The sequence below is a fragment of the Camellia sinensis genome, chromosome 5 (genome assembly GCF_055761805.1).
Source record: "Camellia sinensis isolate YWXY chromosome 5, ASM5576180v1, whole genome shotgun sequence".
Classification (NCBI taxonomy): Eukaryota; Viridiplantae; Streptophyta; class Magnoliopsida; order Ericales; family Theaceae; genus Camellia; species Camellia sinensis.
This window is the reverse complement of record NC_138965.1, coordinates 104883923-104903725: the sequence shown is the minus strand read 5'-3', so window position 1 is coordinate 104903725 and position 19803 is coordinate 104883923. Positions and strand designations below refer to the sequence as shown.

The following is a 19803-nucleotide window of genomic DNA, read 5'->3' as shown; positions in this document are numbered from 1 at the left end:
ACAGTCAAAGTACCTCATCGAGGATGCCACCAGTAAGAAATTTCTTGTTAGTAATTTTATACGTTTTACAATGATTGATACAAAGCCCATTATAGAACAATTTCATGAGATCCAACATATTCTGAGTCAATTTCGACAAAAGAATATGAACATGGATGAATCTATTGTAGTTTCATCTATAATAGAGAAAATGACATCTTCTTGGAAGGATTTTAAGAAAACTCTGAAGCACAAAAATGAAGATCTTACTTTAGAGGAATTGGCTCAACACCTCCGAGTTGAGGAAGAGTCAAGGTTACTTGAAAGTAAAGATAACCAATTGGCTCAGATGTCCAAGATCCACATGGTGGATGATGGTAAGAGGTTCAACAAAAAGAAGCGTAAGCATCAACTCCAACTCGAGAAAAATGCTAAGAAGCCGAAAGGCCCTTGCTGGCACTGTGGCAAGCCAGGTGTCATGACCCAAACCTGCCCCTATAGGTTTAGCATCGTAACCGGCCAGTAATCCTGGGATTACCGAAGGGCTCTGAGACATATTAACATAATATTAGGGGCTAGCGGAAGCAAATAACAAATATACAACATCCATTGAGCTGTGCAGACTATACGAGACAGAAAAAATTGAAACTTTTTATATACATATTTACACATCATTCTTATGTCATCATATATATACAGATTAGACAAAAGGGGACTTAGCCCTATTTACAAAATAAACAAAGACTTGTTTAACCAAACAAGAAAACAAAACTTGAACTATATGTACTTAGCCATAACCACTAGACATATCTAGAAACTCCACGGGAGGCACATAAGTTGGTTGACAAAATAGAGTTCAGGTAGAAGCTCTAGGCCTAGTCATGTGGCTGATCACCTATACGCATATATAATACAGTGAGCTAGAGCCCAGTGAATAATAACAAAGTAAAGGGTTTTAATGAATGATGTCCATCATAGAGTCTTATGCATATTCAGATTTCAGTCAGAAACAGATTCATATTCATATTCTTATTCAAATCACATACAGAAATCAGAGTTCATGCTTGAGCTTACATAGTACATCCATTAACTCTACAAATCATATACAAAGCATCAAATGTCATATTTGTCAATTCCATAAAGGAACCTCCGGCCAGGTATAGAATACTTGTCAGTTCCATAAAGGAACCTCTGGACTAGGAGCGGATAACTTGTTAGTTCTATAAAGAAACCTCTAGTTGGGTACAGATAACTTGTCAGTTCCTTAAAGGAACCTTCGGACTGGGAGCGGATAACTTATTAGTTCCATAAAAGAGCCTCCAGCCGGGTATAGATAACTTGTCAGTTCCTTAAAGGAACCTCCGAATTGGGAACGGATAACTTGTCAATTCCATAAAGGAACCTCCAGCTGGGTGTAGTTAGTTTGTCAGCTCCATAAGGAACCTCCGGTCCGGGTACAGGTAGCGTACTTGAGTCATAGCATAAAGTCACAAATACTTGTCAGAGTTGGACAATCATCCATAGAATAAAACATAGCATCTCATTGAACAGATCTTACTTCATGGGCAGAAAGTATCTTATCTTGAACTTAGCTTTACTAAGTTATTACTCACAGATAGCTGTAGAAGCAAACCAGGCAGATCAGGCAGACATTTGCACGTAGCCTACACAAACACATAACATGTACACATTGAAACATAATATTAATTTCCTTGATCAAGCTTGACTTTTCCTGTCTTCTGTCTAAATAATCCGAAAGTCTACTACGCTTATTCTTCTTTAGTCAAATGAATCGGGTTCTCATCTCACATATTCTTTCATTACTAAATCATTCTTTTCTAAATAACCAATTTCTTACTTGGTTTCTTAATCAATTACTACTAAGTTAATGAATTACTCTTTAATGAACCAATTAATGTTGATTGTTAGCTTATTAATCTTTATTGAGCCATAAATCATGTCTAGAATGCTTTGGAAAAAGATGAGAATAAAAATGTGAACTACATGTAATTTTCTAAAATATGCTAAAAATAGGGTCTTCGCTCGAGCGGACCTTTGGTCGCTCGAGCAGTCTGCAAAGCTCTGTAAAAATACTGGTTGCTTGTATTCTACGCTCGAGCGACAACTTCTTCGCTCGAGCGATGGTGACGAATTCTGGATTTTCCAGAATGTTGATTAAACTTCAAAAAACATTACCAAGGCCCCAAATTCACACATAACACACTCGAATATGCAAAACATTCCCAATTATATTTATTTAAAGTTAATTCCACTTATACTTCAAAATTCCATAATTTTAATTCACATCTAAACCTTGGATTTCACGTTTAAAAATCATCTTTCAATTCTTTTTTTGTTTCATGTATCTTAAAATTGAATCTATAAGGCCCTTTTCAAAAATATTTGCATGTATAAAATTAAATCAAAATCAAACTAATTTTTTATTCTCAAATATAAATTATAATTTATTTTTTTGTCCAAATTTAGATTTAATTTATTTTCTTCATATCAAATCCAATTTCAAACCACAAATTTTAAAACATGAATTAAGCTTTCAAAACTCTTGAAAAATTCATAACGCATGTACATTGAAATTCAATTTCATGTTAAGACAACTAAATTCAAACCCAAAGTGATTAATTTCTAAGTTAATTTCCATAAATTGAACGTAGCTCCAATTTCTCATTTTCTTTTTAATTACATAAAATTGACTTCAAGCTCTTTCTATTTTCCTTCAAAACATGAAATTAAAGTCATAAACTTCTTAGAAAATCATTCATATGTATGAAATTGACATCAAAATTACTAATTTTATTTTCTTATGAATTTTCTTCATATCAAATCCAAATTCAAACTCATAAAACATGAATTAAAATTTCAAAACCTTAAAATTCCATGATGCATGTAAGGTTGAGTTTCAAATTTATGAAGAATGACAAAATCAAACTCAAACTAACTACTTTCCAAATTTATTTCCTTAAATCATAGATGTTCCAAAATATGTTTAATTTGAGTCAAACTCTTAAATTACATTACATGCATGGGTTAATAATCAAAATCAAAACCCATATTTATTCTTTAATTCTCCCAAATTACATGCATGTAGAAATGAGACCCAAATTCATGCAAGATATTCAACATCAAACCAAAAATAATCAATTTCCATATTTATTTCCATAACCTTACACTCAACTAAATTTGTCTTCATCTTCTTGCTAATTCTTTTTAATTACATGATATTGGTTCCAATTTCATCTTTAATTCCAAGTGTAATGTGAAGATTCTACAAAAATCAAGCATAAATTTCATACCTTAAACTTTAATTTCAAAAATTATAGTTGATTTTCCTTTAGATCTTCTTCATCTCTTTCAATTTTCTTGAGCTTTTCTTTATCTTCCTTTCACTTTCCTTGCTTTTTGCCTTGACCTTTCTTTCTTGAGTTCAATTTTCTTTCCTTCTTTTTGTTTCCAGCAGACAACACATTCTCTCTCTCTCTCTCTTTCTCTCTCTCTCTCTCTCTCGGCTGTTCTTTCCCTCTTTTTTCCTTTACTTCTCCCAAATTTTGTTTTGAGCCTAATGAAGTTATACTCCTTGGACTCACCAGCACACACATATGCACACACATATACACACACAATTCACCCCTTTGTCCTCAACATCACACGTGCACACATACACACACTTTTCAGCACACACACCCACATATATATTGAGAGGGTAATTTGTAAACAAATTGGGCCGAGTTAGGAAGAGTCTTCTTTGGGAGTTAGGCCGCGTAATGGGCCGAGATAAGGGCTGGTGTAACTCGGTCTTAGGCCAAGAAGACATCTCATATTTCGGGTTTGGGCCGAACTATGGACCGAGGTAATTTTTTATGTAGCACGGTCCTTGATCATCTAAATATCGGGTCGGTCAGAGATGGGCTACCAGTGACCTGACCTAGCTATCCTGGACCGAGGTATCAGTGGAGGGAGAACCGAGCTAAAGGATAGCTCTGCAGGGCGTCATCTCACAGTGGTGCTTAAAGTATCACCGAGCTGTGTGAGCACGGTTGACCGCAATGTCAGTTGAGGTAAGGGTTCAGCCATCTCACTTGGCTTGTAATGATGAAGGTGTTTTAGGGATAATTATTATCCTTGGGCTTGAGACTCCTAGGAGGACTCTGCTAAGGAGAGTAGAGTCCTACTAGGATTATGCAAAACCATCTCACTTGGTTGGTAATGAGTAGGAGTGTGACTCCTAGGAGGACTCTGCTAAGGAGAGTAAAGTCCTACTAGGATTGTGCAAACCATCTCACTTGGTTGGTAGTGAGTAGGGTGTATGATTCCTAGAAGGACTCTTATAAGGAGAGTTGGAATCCTACTAGGATTGTGCTAAGTAAAGTCTATAAAAGTTCATGACCAGACCTATGTAGAGGTATCCCAATTCTTACTCTAGAATACACAGAGCTTATTGTTTATTGTCTTGTTGCTGACTTAGGCATCGGAGAGGTTACTGGCACACACCCGCCGGGTAGCTCACGTTTGTGTTTTCAGGAAGTAAAGCGACGACGTTTGGAGGAGCGCAAACTTGATCAACAGGATCATACGAGAAGAATTATTTCGTGCTCGTACATATATATATATATATATATATCCTCAAACTCTAAATCATTCTACAATTTAATTTATAGTTAAGATTAATTTAATTAAATAACACTTAGTCTTAATAAATCTCAATTAACACATAATTAAATTAAGGGGAATTGACCAGTAAATCCCATTTTGTGGACTTGTAATCCATAAGGTCCTGAATGTTTTCTTAGTGACTGGGTGGTCCCTTAATTTGTTTGTTGACAATTTTGCCACTGCTAGTATTATTGATTGACATTTGGTATGGGTTTGTATAGGATAAGGTGAATGGGTGTTTGTATGTCACGTTGATCGAAAAAGTACACTAATGCTTTTTTTTAATTTAGTAAGTGTGTAACACTCAAAACATGAGACGTGGGTTGTGACGTGAATACAAGTAATTTGACACATTTTTTTAGTTTTTTTTTTTTTTTTTGTGACATGGGTTGTGTCACGTTTCGGCTTTCCCACAGTTTGACCCTTTGTTTTCCAATTGCCATTTGTGACGTTTTGACGTGAACCTTACCATTGGTTGGGTTCACGACATAACCCAAAAACATGGATCCGAATTACCAAAGCAAGCCCAGGATTGCGAATTCAATGTTGAAACATGTTGCAACGTCGTGTTCTTCAGCGAGTTCTGCACAGGGTGCAGAGCATGCATGCATTGGTTGACATTGAAAACCAAGAAAGAGATTTGAGAGAGAAACAATTTTGGTCAATCCCAATACATAATTCTTTCTCCAATTATGATTATGTAAACAACCTACAAAATCTTCTTTTATATCAGTTATATACATATACATATATATACCACATAAAATATATGAAAACATTATTCACAGAACCCATCAGGTGATCAAGCCATTCAATTAATGAGAAGTTTAGAAAAATAATCGATAAAAGACATATATATACACACAAATTGTTAAATTTAGGCAATCAATAATCGATCTGCCCGATTCCGTCATCAACGTCTTGTACTCTGTTTTCGGGTCAATTTGACGATGCGACGTGGTACGCCGACCTGCTGGTTTGACGATCATCTTGTGCCCATTGTTCACGTCGATCTGGGGTTTCTCAATCGAACTCGAACCGGTCACGATCGCTTTAGAAGAGGCCCTGTGAAAAACGGATTTAGTACTGTTCACGTCGATCTTGTGCCCAATGTTCATGATGATCATCTTGTGCCCACTCTTCTTCTTCCCCATCTTCGTCTCCGGTGACCGTTACAGTCTCTTCTTCAGGTGCGTTTCAGAGCATGGGCTTGACAAGTCCATACGGCGTTTCTCGACATCAAACAATCAGAATTCACCTCTTTGTAACAGAGGATTGAAGGGTTCAAGCGGAGGAAATCACCAATCTTCAGGCGAAAGAAAATTTCTTTCAATGTCCAAAGAAAACACAGAGGAGTGTGTTGCTTACACAGTTCACATCCCTGCAACACCAGATCGGCGAGACATGTCTGAGTCCCAAACTAGCCCCTTCGAAGACAGCAAGAAATCAGGGCACCTAATGGGGGGTTCTTACATTAAGGATACTATTTACACTGGAGGATTCAATTCTGTGACTCGAGCCCATGTAATCGAGAACTCGGTGGATGAACCCAAGGCAGTGAAATCAGAATTGGTTTGTGGAATGAAGGGTTGTTATGAGAAAGCTCAGGATGGGACTTGGAAGGCTCAGTACGAGTGTGGATTCAAAATTTGCAGAGATATCTCTACTATCACACCTACACCCACCCCCACCAATCGTGGGATTACATATAAAAAAATGAAAACATAACAGCCCATAATTGATGTGAGGGCATATTTGTCCCCCACATAACAATGTAATTCAAAAAAGGAGTTATCAGTAAGATATCTCTACTATTATGGACTGTCCAATCAAACAAAATATTCATAGGACCAAATGGAATACAATTTCGCCATATGGGACTTTCTGATAAATTCCCCTTAAATTTAATTACAACTAGTCATACACTCCACATAATTTAATTTGTCTAATTTGACTTCCTTTAGAGCCCAATTAATTATATTAAAATTCATCATTCTAAATTAGATTTTTAATTAAACTCCCAAAAGGCTCTAAATATTGAATTAAACTTATTCTCATCCTCAATTTTGGTTTCTTAAATCAATTAAGCCTTCAATTTCTGATCAGACTCAAAATTTCGTTAATAAATTACATATTCAAATTAGGCACCTCATAAATGAATTTAATTCATAATCATCTTAATTCCCAATCTTCATAACTTAATCAACTCCAATTCAGATCCAATAAATCGAATCTCAATTTTATAAATCTGAATCGAATGTTTAATTAAACTCACATATGGTCCGTTACTCGAAATTAAAATAATCACCATTTGTACTTTCTTAAGCCATTTAGGCTTTCAATTTATAATTCCAAAATAAACCCCAATAGAATCATATATAAATCAATCTCCATAATTTTCATAAATCCCAAATTAAATTAGAATAATTGGCAATTAGAATTTAAATCTCTTTAATTAGTTAAGTGCTAATCATAATACTTGATGGGATCGTTACACCAGGGCACTTTAGAAATGAATGCCGATCATACAAGAAGAAGCTAGAAGCATCAAATGTCAAGAACAAGTTCGTGGCCGTTGTATCCGAGGGGAACATGCTCGAAGATACTGGTGACTGGTGGATTGACTCAAGAGCAACAAGGCGCGTCTGCAACGACAAGAGCCGTTTCACTACTTATGAATAAGTGAGTGATGGAACAATTCTCTACATGGGCAACTCTTCAACTACTGCTATCAAAGGCAAAGGGACCGTGGATCTAGAGTTTACATCTGGAAAATTCCTAAGTCTTAATGACGTTTATCATGTACCTGATGTCAGGAAAATCCTTGTATTTGGAAGTCTGCTTAATAAGCATGTTTTCAAGTTAGTATTTGAGTCGGACAAATTTGTCCTATCTAAGGGTGGGATTTTTGTTGGGAAAGGCTACATGTATCAAGGAATATTCAAACTTAACATTATCAATAATACATCTGTTTCTGCTTATATTGTTGATTATCTTTCTTTATGGCATGCTCATTTACGTCATGTTAATATTAGGAAAATGCATGATATGGTTAATTTAGATTTAATTCCTAAGTATGACATTGATATGTTTGAAAAATGTAAATTTTGTGTGCAATCAAAAATTACTCGCATTCCATTTCCTAAAGTAGATAAAACCACATCTCTGCTTGAACTTGTGCATAGTGATGTATATGACATGCATAGTACCCCCACTAGAGGTGGTAAGAAATATTTTGTAACATTCATTGATGATTTTTCTAAGTACTGTCATATCTATCTTTTGCATTCAAAAGATGAGGTGCTTGATAAATTCAAGATTTTTAAGACAGAAGTAGAAAATCAGTGTAATGTCAAAATAAAGAGACTTAGGTCTGATAGAGGCGGTGAATACCATTTTCCAGAATATTGTGAAAATGTTGGTATTATTCATGAGAAGTCCACGACAAAATGGAGTAGCTGAAAGAAAGAATAGGACGTTAACATAAATGATTAATGGTATGCTTTCTTATTCTTGTTTAAGTTCTGGTTTTGGGGGTGAAGCCTTGCTCACTGCCTGTCACATACTCAATAGAATTCCTCTCAAGGGAAGAAATGTTACTCCTTATGAACTTTGGAAAAACAAGAAACCTAATCTTGGTTACTTGAAAACATAGGGCTGTAGAGCAATAGTCTGATTGCTTGAACCTAAAAGGAAAAAATTAGGTGAAAAAAGAATTGAATGCATATTCCTTGGCTATGCTATACAGAGCAAAGCATATAGGTTTCTGGTAGTAGAGCCCAATGGTTCAATGGAAACAAATACCATCATTGAATCACATGATGCGGTATTTTATGAGAATCGTTTCACAACCATTCCAAGGTTGGATTCTAATAAAGAAACTGAATCAACTCCTTTGATGTCTATAGAGAAAAGTGAACGACATGAACCTATTGAGCATAATGAACCTAATGAGCCTATTGAGCTAAGGAGGAGTAAGAGGGCTAGGACTGAGAAGTCATTTGGCCTTGATTTCATTGTTTACCTTGTAAAAGGAACTAGAAAAGATTATTGTAAGCAAACAATGATTTCTTTGAATATGGATTCATATCCATTAACCTTTGAGGAAGCTATGAAGTCTCAAGATGTCATTTTCAGGAAAGAAGTAATAAACGATGAGATGGATTCTATCATGGGTAACAATACTTGGATACTTGCTGATTTGCCACCTGGATCCAAACCCATTGGTTGTAAATGGATTTTCAAAAGGAAAATGAAAGTTGATGGCACAATTGACAAGTTCAAAGCAAGATTAGTTACTAAGGGTTTTACTCAAAATGAGGGTATTGATTATTTTGAAACATATGCTCTAGTGGCTAGAATCGCCACCATTCGAGTGTTGATTGCCTTAGCCTCAATCTATAAGCTTGAAATCCATCAAATGGATGTTAAGACTGCTTTCCTAAATGGAGAGTTAGATGAGGAAATCTACATGCAACAACAGGAAGGATTTGTTGTACAGGGTCAAGAGCACAAAGTGTGTAAACTCGTGAAGTCACTATATAGACTGAAACAAGCTCCAAAACAGTGGTATGAGAAATTTGACAAAGTAATAGTGTCAAATGATTTTAGGATACATGAATATGATAAGAGTGTATGCAGTAAGTTTACTGAAAATAGAGGTGTAATCATATGTCTATATGTAGATGACATGCTTATTTTTTGTACTGACAATGATGTCATTGAAAGTACTAAAAGTTTCTTGTCATCTAACCTTAGTATGAAAGACATGGGCTTGGCTGATGTAATTTTGGGTATTAAGATCAAACGAAAGGATAATAATTTGATTCTAACCTAGTCACACTATATTGAGAAAATTCTTAAGAAATTTAATCAATATAATTGTACACCCATGTCTACACCTTTTGATTCAAATTTGAAATTGTATCCCAATACTGGAAGAGCTATTGATCAGCTAGAATACTCAAGAGTAATAGGTAGCCTGTGTATGCCATGACTTGCACTAGACCTGATATTGCTTTTGCAGTGGAAAAACTTAGTAGATACACTAGTAATCCCAGTAGTGTGCATTGGCATGCTGTTAACCGAGTATTTAGGTACTTAAGGAAAACAATAGACTATGGAATAGTCTATAATGGCTATCCAGCAGTGTTGGAAGGATTCACAAATGCTAGTTGGATAACTGACCGTGAAGATCACTCGTCCACGAGTGGTTGGATTTTAGTCTTGGAGGATAAGCTATCTCATAGGGTTCTAATAAGCAAACATGCATAACAGACCCAACCATGGCGTCAGAGTTTGTAGTGTTGGCTTCTTGTAACAAAGAGGCAAAATGGCTAAGGAATCTCTTGTTAGAGATTAAGATATGGCCAAAACCTATGCCACCAATATCTTTGCATTGTGATAGTGAAGCAATTCTATCACGGGCCCGTAGCCATGTCTATAATGGAAAGTCCAGGCATATAGGACTAAGACATAGCTGTGTCGGGTAGTTAATCACAGAAGGTATGATTACCATTAGTTATGTAAAGTCAAGTGAAAACTTGGCTAACCCCTTAACAAAGGGACTTGCAAGGGATTTGGTGTGGAAAACATCAAAGGGGATGGGTCTTAAGCCCACTTAACATAATCACTCCTGGTGAAAACTCGACTCAACGCTTGAAGAAACATCAAGTCTTAAGTTCAATGAGCCCAGGTACACTATATGTCGTAATTGCAAGCACTTAGTTTTATTTCATTTTCATCCCAAGGTTGAAGTGCTTGGTACCTGTAATGTAAAAAGAAGAGGATGAGTTAGCAAACTCTTAATAAGCTTACAACCAGGTTGTTAGGGTACTGTAAATTACAGGGGTACTCTCAGTAAGCCTACCTATGTGAGTGTATGAGGTGGTACCGCTTCCTATGAGTCCAAGGGCTTGACTCTAGAGCGCTCATGAAACAAGATATAGACACAAGGCCAATCCACGTGTCGGTTTGTTTGAATACTTGGTAATCTGTACTGTGCGTGAGACATATCCGATTAGTCGTATAAGATCGCTAGTTCAAAGACAAGTCTACTATGCCATCTTGACTAACTTTAAGATGTTTTCACTAAGTGAATGATTCAAATCGTAAGATATCTTCACTTATGCATAAGGCTGTCAAGTGAACCAAAAGTCATCATCTGGTATTTTGAAAATGGTGAAGGAATGTTGGGGAATTTTCAAAATGGTTTTCAAAATGAATAGTTTAATTTTTGGGTGTTTTTAAAACCTTCCATGTTTTGTTTGGAAAGCATGAAATAAGCTTGGGGACTTTGTCCCACATTGGAAAGAGAGCAAAACATGGAGCACTTAATAAAGTGTTACATGGAATATTCTTTTGAATATGAAATTATGGGATGAAAGCTAGTGTGCATGCACCCACACCGCAAGGATGGTGCTTCGCACCATCCGCACACGGGCGCACGTGGCGTAGGCAGTGGGTTGTGTGGCGTTTAATGGCGCATTTTGCACTTAGCACGAACGCAAAAGCGCCATGAGGGTGCTTTCCTATTTGCATCGGACAAGTTGGAGCGATGACGTGGATCCAACGTGGCATGGGTGACGTGGAATACATTCAGTTCTATGTGGCAGTGACGTGTCGTCCGTTGTCGATGAGTCAACCAACCGATCAAACAGCTGTGTGTCCGATCTGGAGCGGGTTCATCATAGCCGTTGATTAGAGATGCGTGCGATCGTACGGATGAGATGGCACCCGATCGTGATCAGGTGTGATTAGTCAAGGCATCTATTTGGTGTCAGAATGATCTACACCATAGATCATCGATCCAACGGTCAGATCTGATCGAATGCGATCAAGGGACATGACCATTCGATCAGATCCATCAAGGCCTATAAATAGGCTATGAAATCAGCCATTTCATTCCATCCAAAATCCTGAAAAGCATTCCTACAATTCTCTCTCTCTCCCTCTTGATTTTGAATTTTCGATCAAGCGTTTCTTAAGCAAATTTCTATTTTTCTTATTAATAATCAAGTTCTGTAGATTTGATTATCAGTGTCTTGGTTTCTTGATTATATCAAGAGTGTTCTGATCTATTGTCGTTAGTGCAGACGTCGATAGACTTGATCTTTAGATCTGGCTTCATTGCATCTTGGAGGCAAATTTGTTGTAACCCCCTGCACACCTTTTGGTGAGTATAAATATTGTCTTTAGGAAAGCAACTTAGTAACGCAACTTGAAGCACTAATTTTCTGTTCTATATAAACAAGATCATTGCCAAATTTTGAAGACCAGAAGACCACCATTTGAAGAATTCAAGACCCTTTGTTCCAACGTGACGTCACTCTTTGGAAGAGTTACTCCACCATAGCATGTATTCATATTACATGTGCTTGACGACCGAGTAATGAGGTAAGAGAATGGATCCCTATTTCCTTACCGTGTGAGTCTTATGTGTCATTATTGATATGAATTTCTCTTATGTACCATTTTGTGACCTTTGACTATGTCAAAAGATAAGGGGTTGATGTTTTGCTACTTTTGTATGTTGTTTGCGTCATATATGATTCGGCCTTAAGGGACATCACTGGGAAAGTGGTCAATCCTAAACTAAATGGCATGAGGGCGAATGGAAGATCATCTATTCTTACACCACTGTTGTGTATTCACTACCGGCAACTCACGTTGCTCTGTATGAGAGGCGGATTGAGTGTGAACATATTGTAAGAATTGAGAGGATCAAACATGCTCTTTTGAGGGATTAGAGATATTTTTTGGACCGGTATAATTAGATGAGTCTGTGATATATGAGACACTATTTTTATTTTCAGGTTGATGTCACTATGCTGGCTCTTTTTGAGTTTCTAGTGTAGAGCTCCCACATGTAGGTGTTCTCAACGGTCGCACGGTCCATTAGCTAGTATGATTGTCTTTGATGGATATTGAGATAAAGGAAGCGCGGTGTCATTCCAGTGCATGTTTGAGTGGAAGATGTTGGAAATTGGGTCGGGTTTAGAACCCATACCCGATTGGGTTGCCCATGGTGGCATGACCCAAGACTAATAAGAAGAGACCCAATCAAAGTGGACCTGGATTAACTTATCTTGGGGATAAATGTAATTAACCCACTATCTCATTTGTTAAGAAGATAGAGTTGTGAGTGGTTATAACACTCCTATATAATATAAGTATTATATGGTGAGAGTTAAGTTTAATCATATCTGATTAGTCTCCTAGAGTCTTCTCTATTTTTTCTTCTCTTTCCATAGAAACACATAATAGCTTTTGTACTATGAAAAGTGTGGGTAGTTCTCTAGTAGTTCTACTCTACTATTGGGAATTATTCGAAACCATCAATGGAGACACGTGATTCAGTCGTATGATCTATGGATTCGGTTTGAGCGTAAAAGGTATACTCAAATCCGTTTATTTTTGCTATATTATTTCTTATTTTTTCTACTGTCTTGGTGATGTATTTTCTCAGGACATCAACGGTGGGTTTGGGACTGTGTCTTCCCTGTCAATTGTGCTTATCTCATCACTAGTATTTAACTGCTACTTATGCCTTATCAGAATTCCTAAAACCTGAATAATAACCTCACCAGGCAACTTATTCCTTATAAAGTTGCTAGCAATGAAAATTCAGCACCCAATTAACTAAGTCCTGGTTACAACCAAGTGAATGAAAGCTACTTACAGATTTTTTTAGTCAATTACACCAATTGTTTCCCAAATTTCACTCTGTTGAAAAGAAAAAGATATTTTTAACCATACTTTCCTTTCAACAAGACAAGCTCCTTGCTAATATACACATCTAAATGGTAGAAATTTGGATTCCGAAATAAATATTGACCTCCTAATCTCAAATTTCTCAATTCTATTTAGACCTCTCTATGATTTGGTGACTTTGAACCACCTGACTTAACTATGGTTACTTTGCACTTTCAATTTATTTATTTTTCCCTTCCTCCTTGCGCTTTTACTCCTATAGCCATGACATATTTGCTACTTGCTTACTTGAAGATGCGCATAATTTCTAATAAAAGGAAGGAGATGATTAATTCCATGAAAATGGAAAATTTTCCTTTATTTGTTACAAATCCATCTATAGATCAATTTTCCTTTATTTGTTACAAAACCATCTATAGATCAATATCGGATACAACCATTATTCTGAGTCTCATGTTACTCCTCCTAAGTCTCATGTTACTTTTCCGAGTTTGAGAACATATTATTTTAATAACTTTTTGATTTTTTACGAAAATATGTGCAAAAAAATAGAGAAAGTAATATGACAACTTATAGTAACTTTTTGACTAAAATATTTAGTCTCCAAACGAGTCTTTGGGTCATATGATCTTTCTTTTTTTCTATTTTTTTTTCTCCTTCCCTTCATATTGTTCTCCAATCTCAATGTTTGAACACTGATGTTTCAGTTTTTGGTATTTTAACTTCTTCCCATCTAATGCTCTTTTTTTTCTTTTTCTTTTTTGGCTTGGAATCTAGCCTTTTTAAATATTTCAAATTTTTATAATACCTGCAGCTTCTTCTGATACAAGGGCAAGACCTTGGTCCATGTCAAGTGGTGAAGATATTGAAGTGTATCAAGGGCATCACAAAAGCAACAATTTGTTGTGCTCTCCATGATGGAGCTGAACCTTCTCCCTGTTGATTGTGGAATTAATTATTAGTTTTCAACATCTTGGCTAGTGTGTAAAAATGTCAATGTATAACATTGTAAAATGAAGTGAGAGAGAGAAAGAGAGTTGTGGGCAATTTCATGAAGGTTTACCACTGACTTTTGAGATCATTTGGACCAACTAACCACTTATATTTGCCCAATGAAGTATGAGAATAAGACCCGTGAAAAGGAAGGACAATGTACAGCATTATTGTCTTAAAAATTCTCAAGTAATTTTTATCTTATTTGTGGTTCTTTTAATTTACAACTGTGTAATCAGAAACATTCTCACCAATTGGCTTCTTATACAACTGAAGAGAGTTCCAGATTCAGAGGTTGGACAAACGTTGGGTTCCATTGTTACAGCAGGGGTCTTTCTAAGTAACCTTTGGGTCGCAAAAATTTGAAAAAAGTAAAAGAACCCATATTTTTCATCAATTTTTTCAAAATATTTTTCATGGAATTCAATTCTCTTTTAACCATTTTATCTACTTTCAAAACACTTACTCTAATCAAGATTACTAATAAGTGGCCAGAGTACTTGTTAGAATGTGATTTTTCATACAGGGGTAAATGCAGCACTAGGCTATACTAGTTGCATTTATAAAAAAAAAAAAAAAAACTAATTTAATGATTATTACCTTCCAACCCTCATGATAGCTTCCAAGTTGTCCTTCAAGTTCAACATCATACAACACCAGTTAGTTCAATTCCAATTGTAATGATCACCAAAAGATATGCCAAACAAAAATTCCACTCACAAATAAAAGTTGGTATATTCCAGCTATATAAATGGGTAACACCACCACCATTAGCCATTACAACCCATGCCAGCTTTTACCCTCATGATCCAATGCACCCCACAAAACAAAAATAAAAACCAAAACCAATTGTGGCAGAAAACAAATATAGTTTGCTACTGCTGTACGTCAGATCTCTAGCTTCTGCATTAAGTCAAAACAACCAGTACCCATCTTCACTGGCAAGCCAAGACAGATCCTTGAAGATGGCGTCTCCAAGTTATCTGACATTCCATGAGATGCTGCTTCAACAATGAACTTGGAAGCAGTTTCAAAAGACATTTTAAGAAGTGGTGATATCGACTCCGCTATGCCCCCATGTCTGCTCATTGGTCGGTACCCACCCGAGTGGGTCATGAATTCAGCAATTAGACTTAGGTGCCGATAATCAATTTCCACTCCATAAATTTGGAAAACATGCTTCACCTCTCTTAGGATGGTTTCCCTGGCAGCTTCCACTCCATATGTACTTAGAATAGCATGGATGTTGTTGGAATATATACGTGTAACATCAATGTCATCTTGCATTTCCCAAAGTGCAGTAAAATTCACTCCGGCTGTCTTCAGAGCCCACGGACCAAGTTCATCCTTGTCATCTTTCTTTGCTGCAAGGGAATCTGGATCATCCTTTTTTTTGTCATCCTTGGATTTCCAAAGAACTTGATCATTTGTAGCAGACTTAATTGCTTGACACATATCAAGCTTCCCAGAGCTCTTAATATGAACCTTCTTGGCAGTCCTCTGAGCAATCTATGTTGTCATCACAAGGATATGATAAAGTTTAGGAAGTAATCACAACTATGAGGATTTCAGAAATAAAAGTACAACAAAAAAAAATAATAAATAAAACAAGCACAAACAAACAAACAAACAAAGCTGGTTGCAGAATGCCACCTAAACAAGGGTACATGGAAGTAATCCAGTTAAAGGTTAAACAAACCTAGTTCATGTTAAGCAGTACCAAGGGAAACTATACTTTCAACCCAAAATTATGCGAATTGTAGCTAGAAAATTAAAAATGCATCAATATATATATTGAAGTCCTACTGCCTTTGTCACAGCGATGGTATTAGCCTTGCCCCAATCGAAGAGCAAAACTAACACCAGAAGGGCACAAGTAAGCAAATCAAGAGAGTAGTTACCCAGTCAGCATATCCTGTGCTTCTCCTAGTGGTCTGGCAAGCTAAACTTTATTTGTGATAAGTAAAGCAAATTCAAAAGGGAATGCTGTCTATGTACAAAAGTAGGTTGAGCCATGATGACCTAAGTTGCTCATAAATAAAGAGAGAGAGAGAGAGAGAGAGAGCTATCTATGAAGCACAAATACTTCTAGAAGTGAGCCATATCCATATCCAATATGGATACTCCTTGGATACATAGATTACTTATTTAAGTATTGGATATTTCTTAATTATTTTTTCATCAATTTTGAAATATCAGATACTTTAAGTCACATATTACTTCTTTAATGAAATTAGAATTGTAACATTTCTTGAATAGCATTATAATATAATATAGGATTAATTACCTAAGAGTCCTATCTACATATTTGGTGGTAGCTTAGGTCCTGTCAAAAAGTTTTTGAACCAATAAGTCTCATTTATAGGTAAAAGACGTTTTGCCCTTTAATCCCAAAACTGAGAATGTTCTCAATTTATAATTATCAAAACTAAGAAATTTCTCAATTTTTTTCTAGTATGAACTGAGAATATTATCAAAACTATCAAAACTAAGAAATTTATAATTATCAATTTTGAGAAATTTCTCAATTTTTTTCATGATTAAAATTGAGAATATTATAAACTGAGAAGGTTCTCAATTTCAAAAAAACCCTAGATCCCTCTCTCTTTCTCTTAGATCCACCCAATTCTTCACCTAACCCTTCCAGAGACCTTGAATTTCAGGTGGTGATGAGGCAGATCGGCGACGATGGCGACAAACTGAATCCCAGGGGACTTACTGCACCCAAATCGCGAAAAGTAGCAGACAAGGGTGTCATGGTAGTACTAGGTAAGAGAAGGTGCTCCAAAGTTGATCCCACTATTGCTTTATCACTATTATCTGATATTGCAGGTTGTGTTGAGGAGAGAGTGAGTGGGGGAGGTGCCACCCTTTGGAGGCGTCGCGATTGGGACTGGGATGCCCTGATGAGCTTTTGAACTACTTGCTTGAAGTCTATGGACTTCACCTTGTAGATTCTTGGTGGGTTTGGCGGTGCCAGTGGAGTGATGGGTTTCTTCCACGGCTTCGCTGGAATCTTACGGACTGAATGGAGAGTAGAATGAAAAGAGGACGGAAGGGGGTTGTTGGAATGGTAGATTGGTCTATTAAAAATTAATGGGACATGAAGGAGCAAATAATTTTAACTAGGACTTAATGGATTATAAGTTCACAAAATGAGACTTGTATGTAAATGGCCCTATAATATAATACAATTGCGAGCATAAATACAAGAATATTTTTTCAATATTTGCTTAGTTCTTTGCCTATAACGACATAGAAAGTAAGGATTAACAAAAAAAAAATATAGCAATAATAAAATTAAGGGTAAATTACACCTAGCCCCTTTACCACTTTGGCCCTTCATGTTTATTTTTTACCACTTTGGCCCTTCATGTTTCAATTTTTTCCCAATTTACTCCTAAAACTAACTTATGTTCAAAATTAGACAGAAAATGCCACAATAACTGTCCCATAACATTAAAAATATATTACTATATTGAAATTTAAGTTTATATGAGAGGTGTAAATTATGTATAATAAAATATTTTTATGCCACGTGAAATCAATGTCATTTTCTATCTAATTTTGAACAAAAATTAGCTTTAGGAATAAAGTGGGAAAACTTGAAACATGAAAGGCCAAAATGGGAAAAAACAAACTTTAAAGGCCAAAGTAGGAAAGTGGTCATACATAAAGGGGGCAAAGTATAATTTATCCTAAAATTAAATATCAATAAATAAAGAAGCAATAAACCTTGCATATAATATTTTTGACTAGTGGAGGAGGGAAAAACACATGGACAAGAAGTGGATTGTACTATTATTTTAATATAAACATATTAGACTTGATATTGAAATGAAAATTTTGAAGAACCTATTGAAAATTTAAAAAGTAAATTCGCTACCGGTTTAAATTAAGACATAATTCTTAAATGTTATTATTTTGTATTATAAAATTACAGTGGACTTTCTCGACAATCATGAGCTTATGACTTGCTATTAATAATTTTTTTCAAATGTTTTTTAACAAATGTATCCTAGTTGTACCCATATCTTATTTTTTTAGATTTTGTCGTATAGCCATATCCATGCTTCCTAGGAGACTATATACTCGATGGAGAAAAAAAAAACAAAAAAGGCCTATTAACTTCTTACTAGTCAAGAGAAAAACCAAAACTTTCAAAAGATCAATGTTTAGGAAAACCTTTTCTGAAGTTCAAGTGTCCAACTGCACCAAAAAAAAAAAAAAAAAACTGAGTATATATAGATTGACGCTTCTCCTCAAAAGGTCCTCTTGTTTCACAAAAGACGTAAACACCAAAATCTTTACATCACCTGGGAACATCAAATATTGAACTAGAAAAAGAACTAATTGAATTTTTGGAAATAATTTTATACCAAAAAGGTTTAAAATTACAAGAACATATTTTGTCCAAAGTACGAGATTTTCCTGATACTCTTGAAAATATAACACAATTACTAAGTTTATTAGGTATTTTAAATTATAGACGAAATTTTATCAAAAATCTTTCAAAAATAGAAATTCATTGGTTAACCAAATTAAGGGAAAATGTTGTTTTTGAATGGACAGCAGAGGATGTTGCTTTAATTAAACAAATTCAAGAAAATGTTAAAACTTTACCAGATGTTTATCTTCCTAAAACAGGTGATAAATTAATTTTAGAAGCAGATGCCTCAGGATGTTGGGAATGCATTCCCAAAGCAATACCAAGCAAATTATGGCATGATAAAAAAATACCTTTATCAGAAAATGGGATTAGACCATAAAAGAATCAAATACCCATAAAATTACAAAAAGAAGAACTAATTTGTGGATATAATTCTGGAACATTTAAACCAAATGAACAGAAATATATTATTTTTGAAAAAGAATTGCTTGCAATAAAATTGACAATAAAAAGTTTCCATATTTGTTTAGCTCCAGAAAATTTTATTGTACAAAACGAACAGCGTTTGGAGGATATGGCGGCCGACAACAAGCGCTTGTGCCAAGAAATGGCAAAATCTCGACAGGTTGCACTGCGGCGAGAACGAGATCCGTCGCCAAGAAAGAGAACCAAGCAACAACACCACTCCCGGAGGCAGGATTACAGTAGTAATACATTGGATTCCTCTTGGGAGGAGCCCAGAGAACAAGGCCGAGTGGATGCCTCAGATTCATCAAATGATAAACAACTACAAATGCGACTTGGGCGCAAGAAAAAGCGCGATGATTCAAATTCAAAAGACAAACATGACCCTTTTATTCCACGCATAGCTAAGGCAAGTTTACCTAATAAGTTCAAGGCGCCGTCATTCACTTTATATGACGAAAAATCAGACCCCACAAATCATGTTCGCCATTATAAGCAATGACTCTGCATGCAGATGATAAAGCACTTATGTGCCAGATATTCCCCAACAGTTTGGGACCCCTAGCTATTAGATGGTATTACAAACTCAAGCCGGC

At 35.8% G+C, this 19803-nt stretch overlaps 1 protein-coding gene across 1 annotated transcript in view; it reads right to left on the bottom strand.

Moving 5' to 3' along the window:
- Positions 1–14948: 14948 nt before the first annotated feature.
- Positions 14949–19803, bottom strand: part of NRPA1 (nuclear RNA polymerase A1) — an 88177-nt gene continuing 83322 nt past the window's right edge. The window contains exon 21 of the mRNA XM_028267548.2: positions 14949–15861. Coding sequence (XP_028123349.2) covers positions 15241–15861 — 621 coding nt within the window. The 3' untranslated portion in view covers positions 14949–15240. The remainder of the gene's footprint in view (positions 15862–19803) is intronic.